This window comes from Hipposideros armiger, unplaced genomic scaffold (genome assembly GCF_001890085.2).
Source record: "Hipposideros armiger isolate ML-2016 unplaced genomic scaffold, ASM189008v1 scaffold_280, whole genome shotgun sequence".
In the NCBI taxonomy this organism is placed as follows: Eukaryota; Metazoa; Chordata; class Mammalia; order Chiroptera; family Hipposideridae; genus Hipposideros; species Hipposideros armiger.
In genome coordinates, this window is record NW_017731630.1 from 427,921 (window position 1) to 434,373 (window position 6,453).

The 6,453-nt window shown below is 61.2% G+C and overlaps 1 protein-coding gene across 1 annotated transcript in view; it reads right to left on the reverse strand.

The window, feature by feature from the left end:
* The window catches only part of LOC109390820 (cytochrome P450 11B1, mitochondrial-like), an 18,225-nt gene extending 13,169 nt beyond the window's left edge, over nucleotides 1-5,056 (reverse strand). The window contains exons 1-6 of the mRNA XM_019657770.1: nucleotides 4,811-5,056; nucleotides 4,390-4,545; nucleotides 2,732-2,931; nucleotides 2,428-2,631; nucleotides 2,020-2,174; nucleotides 328-494 (exon numbers count right to left, since the gene is read on the reverse strand). Coding sequence (XP_019513315.1) covers nucleotides 328-494; nucleotides 2,020-2,174; nucleotides 2,428-2,631; nucleotides 2,732-2,931; nucleotides 4,390-4,545; nucleotides 4,811-5,049 — 1,121 coding nt within the window. The 5' untranslated portion in view covers nucleotides 5,050-5,056. The remainder of the gene's footprint in view (nucleotides 1-327; nucleotides 495-2,019; nucleotides 2,175-2,427; nucleotides 2,632-2,731; nucleotides 2,932-4,389; nucleotides 4,546-4,810) is intronic.
* Nucleotides 5,057-6,453: the final 1,397 nt, after the last annotated feature.

The following is a 6,453-nucleotide window of genomic DNA, read 5'->3' on the forward strand; positions in this document are numbered from 1 at the left end:
AATACAGCTCCTCATGTTGTGGTGACCCCCAACCATAAAATTATTTTCGTTGCTACTCTATAATTGTCATTTTGCTACTGTTATGAATCGTAATGTAAATATCTTTTTGTTTTCTGGTGGTCTTAGGCGACTCCTGTGAAAGGGTCGTTCGAACCCCGAAGGGATCGCGACCCACAGGTTGAGAACCGCTGTTCTAGAGAGAGGAAGAGGAGGTGCAGGGGGGTTATGCATCCTCGGGCAATGCTGCTTATAGCCCCAGGATCCGTCTGTGAGCCCCAGTGAGTGCTGCTTCCCAGACCGCAGGCCAGCCCAGGGAGCCACACCTACCTTAGGGTCTCCTTGAGGGCAGCCCGCAACAGGGGCAGCTCTGTGGTTGCCCTCTGGGGATTTTCAGAGATCTTGGCGTCAGCCAGCAGGCTCTCCTGACGTAGGGCCTGCTGCACTTCAGGGTTCCGAGCCAGCTCAAAGAGGGTCATCAACAAGGGATAGGCCGTCTGCAGGAGCCATGGGTGCAGGGCTCAGACCTCGGCACAAGCCGTGCACCTCAGCCCTCAGGTTATCCCTCCCAGGAAGATGGTCTTCCACTGGAGGCAGGTCTTCTCAGACCCTCGGTGATGTGCATGCCCAGAACAGGACATGTGGAGACCTCAACACCCACCTCTTCTACTTCCCTTGAGTCCCTCAGGGAAGGCATCCCTAATCCCAGGGAACACACAGGTCTCCTCTTGCCGCTTCAGGCCGGGTTCTCACCCTTCTCTGGGCTCCAGGAGGGGCTCACCCTTGCCTTCTACTTGGGGTGGGTGTCTGGAGCCCCAGGTCCATCTACTCCCAATGGGTTATCTCCCCTGGGCATCCGCAGCCAGGTCAAACCCCAACCAGTTCCTCCTCCTAGGTCATTCCCATGTGCAGGGAGAGGCGTCCCAAGCTCAGTCTGAGATCTGGGGGACTGCTCATCTCCTAAATCCCACCCCCACGCCAACATGCCCCTGGCATCTCCTGATGCGTGACAGCGGCTCCCTGCTGCTCACCTGCTTCGGTCCATGCTGCTCCCTGTGGCACATGAGGGACCTTAGGGAGCAGAAGTCTGACCCACATGCCCCCCTCCCTGGCTTCCTCTAGCCTTGGATGCCGGCCTGGTGCCTGAGCTGGCTCCTTACAGGGGCCCGATCTCTGCGCTTACCTGCCCCCCGCTCAGCCTCACTGCCTTCCCTTGCTGTCTGCTGTTGCACCCCTGGGCCGCCCTCCCTGACACCTCTTCACGGCCTGCATAACTTTTGTGTGGTTCTTTCACATTCAGCCGGAAGTCCTCTGCCTCCAGGAAGCCTGCCCAGATCTGCCCCCTGAGGCACACGTCCTCCCCTGGGCTCTCTCGCCACGTAACAGCCTCGCTCAGGGAGCTTCTCTCGCTCAGGGGTCTGTGACTCTGCACAGCATCCCGGGTGCCAGATCCAGAGCCACCTTCAGAGATGCTGGCAGGTGAAGGCTGGGTCTAGAGGGAGGGGGCTTTGGCTGCACCCCACACCCTGGGGCCCACCCTGCCCACAGTGCTGTGCTGCCATCTGCTTTTTCCTTTAGCTGGAGCAGTATGCTGCCCTTCCTGTCATCAGCCTGTCACCTGCACGGGATCTTTAATGAAAGCCAAATGTCATCTGTCACTGGGCAGGGTCCCCTGTGCAGTTGTCCAGCTGTCCAGCTGTGTGTCGGCCGTTCCCCTCTTTCCCAAACCCTGATGGTCTGAATGGGGCCTGTGCTGCTGCATGTCCCTGAGCCTCGTTGCTCTGTAGTCTGGCTGGAGCGTGGCTTCCCACGGGAGAAACGGCAAACCCTCCCCTTCAAGAATGGCCCCCACGTGCACTCCCCTCAGAGCCTTCCATCAGTTTAGAAGCTGAGGTCCAAGACTAGACGCCTTGGAGGCACAGACTGGGGAGGGGGCATGCAGGAGACACTTGGCACGGGAGGGCACCGCCTGCACTCAGGCGGGCTCCATGTTCTATGGGCAGGGCTGGTGGCTGGCCTGACCGTGTCCACGCTCCCGGCAGTGAGGTCGATGGAGCTGGCTCTGATGGAGTCCAGGGTCATGTCTGCATTCAGGAGCAGCTCGGCCACAATGCCGCTGTAGTGCTGTGGGCGGCCGAGGGCCAGCTCCTGGTAGATTTTCTGGATGGAATTGTTGGCTGTGGGCACAGAGACAGAGCCCTGGCCTGGTGCTTGGAGGCACAGCCTCCCGTCGCCCTCCTAAGCGACAGCCCTCAGCACCCCGTCTCCATCTCCTGCCCAAGACCTTGGGTCAGCCCCGCCCGGCGCTGCCTCACTGCCAACTCTCTCAAGGACTGAGAAGAAGCCATGACCCTTGGTATTGCCTCCGCCCTCCCCCGGAGTGGCCCCAGTGTCCCCGCCACACAGCCCTGCCCGGCCCCCGGCCCTCACCATACTGGAAGATGTAGTCCCACGCCTCAAAGTGCTCCCTCCACACCCTGGGGCTCGTCCAGCGGGACAGGCTCCTGGGCATGAACATAAGCTGCACGGTGGTCTTCAACATGCTGTCCAGGGCGTGGATGAAGGCCAGGCTGGTTGGACTCGGGCTGTGGTTCAGGAGACCCAGCCGCTCTCCAAAAAGGGCCAAGTTGCTGGCTGTGGGGAGCAGGGGGCTGCTGAGTGGATGGCAGCCCAGCCCCTCCCAGCTGCCTCCTGCCAGCTCCCTAGCCCGGCACCTGCCCTGGGGACCCCCCACCTTCTATGGTGTAGTAGAAGATGCTGGACTGGATGTCCAGGGTCAGGCTCCCCCGGGGGTTCTGCAGCACCTTGGACAGCAGGGCCTTGGTGAAGTCCCTCGCCACGCTGTCTACCATGGGAAGGTACTTCTGGACGGCCTGCAGCGACAGCACGTCTGGGTTCAGCCGCAGTCGATCCGAGCGCCATTCGGGCCCATTTCTGTAGCACAGAGAGTGAGCTGCAGGGGTGCCCAAGTCGGCATCTGGACCCCAGCCCTGCACCCATCTTCCTCACCCCCAAAGGGACATGTTGAGTCAGGGAGCTGCCTGCTGGTTCTAGGGGGCAGGCAGCTTGCGTTTCTGCCCTGGCTGCTTCACTTTATTGTGGGGAGGCCTTAGTGTGCTGTGCCCAGGGTACTCGAGTCTGCTATGGGGCTGAGACCCGGCCTTCTGCCTGAACGTACCACGTGGGTTTACGGAGTTTGGCCATGCCAACTTGCAGGCCCCATGCCTGGCACACACATCACGTATCCAGGCGCTCCTTGCATTGTAGAGGCCTTTTCCATGAGGAAGGAGGCTGGCCCTCCTGTCGAGTTTTGCCCACCCTGCTCACACCGTGCCCCAGAGTGACCCTCATCCCCCCACTCTCCCAGGTCCTGAGAATGCTGCGTCTGCCAATGGCACCTACTCCTCTAACTACGGGGTCTCCAGCTCCTTGATGGCATGAACCAAACCATGTCTCTCATGATATACTCAAAATGAGGCGCCTCGTGCCTCCGTGGATGTCCCCCCAGGGGACGAAGGAGAATTTGCATTCTTGGCCACATTCCAGCATGACTACCAACTTTCCTAAGGCTAGCCGCTGGTAGGCACATGCACACACACGCACAGAGGACACACAGACATGCACGTACACTAACACAGAGAACACGTGGAAATACACACCAACAGAAACAGTGCGCTCAAAGCCGTGTGTGCATGCAGGCACACATACCACATGCATGCACACACAATAAGCAAAAAATGCACACAGGCAAGCACATGGGACACATGCACAAACACGCACACAACATGCATGAGCACACTAGCACATCAACACGGGCAAACAGACATCCATTCACACACATATAGAACCACACATGTGCATACACACGACAAACGTACTCAGGCAGGCACAAACATGCACACCCGACACACACATACACGCCCCCACGGGCACCCACTTAAAGCTTAGCTGCTGAGCAAAGATGCCAGTGACGTCCAGTCTGCCATCTCCCCGGCCTCAGGGACCCACAGAGCCCCGGCGGAGGCTGCAGCCTGGTGGAGCCCAGGCTCCAGCACACGCTAATGTGTCCCCCTGGCCTGTGACTCCCCTTCTCCAGGCCTTGGCTTTCTGACCTGTAGGAGGGCAGAAGCCCAACCTGCACGAGGCCCGCGCAGAGTGGCTTCTCCCGGACGGCCGCTGCCTCTTCCTCTCAGGCTAAGGGACGGACTGTGCTCGGGTCCCTGGCTTCGCCCTGCTCCCCTCCCAGCCCAGGGCACACATGACCCCTGGGGATGGGCACTCACTGGGAGCTGCAGTCACCCTCTTTCCACCTGCCTGGCTCGTGCCTGTCTTGCCTCGTCTCTGCACCCAGGCTGCCGGTTCCCCACCCTGCTCATCCAGACTCGCCCTCACAGCAAGAACACGCCACATTTGTGCCCGTAGTGCTGCCGGTGTGCCAGCCAGGGATCCATGGCCGTCCGATGGGGTAGGTAGCCGTCCGCCTGCTTCAGCCTCTCCACATCCTCGGGCGACATCAGGAGCACGATGTGTTTCCCTCCCACATCGTACCTGTGGGACAAAGTCAAAGCCCTGCGTGGGGCTGTCCTTCCCAGTCCGGACAGTGTCCCGACTGTGGCCCCGAGCAGGCAGGCCCTCCAGCTGTGTAACTGGAGCCTCTCCTGCTTGTGTGTGCAGCCTGTCTGTTAGCCGCAAGCCCTGGATGGCTCCGTCCTCAGGGAGAGCCACGTCCTTCTGCTGAAGGGGGCACCCTGCGAGGACTCAGCAGGCGGCCAGGACAGAGCACGAGGGGGCGCGGTGGGGGCGGGGGGCCCACCTGAAAATGGGCCCCAGCTCCTGGAAGATCTGCTGCATCTGCAGGTGGAGGTCCTCGAAGCCCTGCTCCTTCCAGATGTGCAGCAGCCTCAGCCACCTGTTGCCCGGACACCTGGGTATGGCCTCGAAGGGCAGCACTGCCTTGGGGGCCGTAGCTGCTCTGGTGCCCAGTGTCCGTGCCCAGCACAGGGCCAGCTGTGGCCCTGCCATCCACACTCCTGCCTTGGTCCACAGCGCCATGCCAGTGTCCCTCCACCCCCTCTCAGCCCAATCCTTTTATCTCTCCTGGAGGCCAGGACAGCAAACTGATCACGTCATGGGACAAAGTGTCCCTGGACCAGGCCAGGAGGCCCGGGGCAGGGGTCAGGGCCGGAGGCCTCCAGGCGAAGGAGGAAGAAAGAGATGGATGGGCGTCCGATTGCGCAAGGCCTGCTGGCGGGTGGGAGTCCAGAGCAGGTGCGGGTCTAGAGTGGGGGCTGGCTCGGGCTGCGGTGGACATGAGGCCCCTCCGGTCTCCCCCGTGAACGAGAAGAGCAAGATGGATGGACCCCTTATCTTATCCAGAGATGAGACGGGGCCTTGGATATTTTTATCTCCTTCCTACAAGGACCTGAGCAGGAAGGAGAGGGGGAGCTGTGCACCCGTCCCATTAGCGTGCATACCTTGCTGACGCTTCCCCAGGCCTCATGCTGGTTGTGGGGAGTGGGGCCAGGAGCCAGCAAGGGTCCCTCCCAGTGGGGACTTTCATTTCTCTCAGGGCAGTTAGGGGAATCCAAAGACACACTCGGGGGCGGCAATGAGGCAGCCGGGGCCCTGTCTGTCCGTCTGTCTGGTCCAGCTAAGGAGCAGTGAAGACCCAGGAGATGTGGGTCACTGGTGGGGCAGCCTGCCAGCCGCTCCTCAGGCTGCAAGGGGAGAGGTGTGGCTTGCCTTGGTCCACGCCTGCCCCACGCAGGCCCTGTGCTAAGTGCCCACCAAGTGCCCACAGCTTCCGTGCTCACCCTGCAGCCAGCTCTCAGGTGTGCAGACTCAGAGCTCTGGCCGAGGGCGGGAGGATCAAGTCTATGACTGGGGGCCGTGGGTGGGGGCTCCCCACTCTCCCGGGACTCTTTCCAGCAGGCACACCGTGGAGCCAAGCCTGGGAGGAAGGGTCCATGTTTGGGGTCCCATGTCGTCTCACGATGCCCGGCAGCACTCCCACACGGTGGGCATCACCGTCACTGTTCCTGTTTTCAGATGAGGAGACCGAGGCCCCGGGATCCTGTGACCTCCCAAGGTCTCCGGCAGGTCGGGGGGCCCACGTGCCCCGACCCTGATTTGGGGGTGGGGTGATGGGAGGCCGGGGCTCAGGCTCTGGAGGCGGGAAGGAGGGTGTGTGTGGGCTTAGCAGGAAGGGCCAAGGTCTGGGCGCTGTTGCTTATTTTACTTTAATCTGATGCCCACTCCTGCCCCTTCCTTGGGGATTATTCAGCAAGGGTGATGAGTCAGGCTCCGCCAAGGCCCCTTCAGCCCGTTGAGAAGTATGATGTACCTCAGCCCCAAATGTTGTCACAGCTGTCCTTGGGCAGGGACGCGGCTGGAGAGCAGCCCACCCTGATGTGCAGGTGCGTCTGCCCGAGTTTCCTGAACGCCCTCACACAGCCC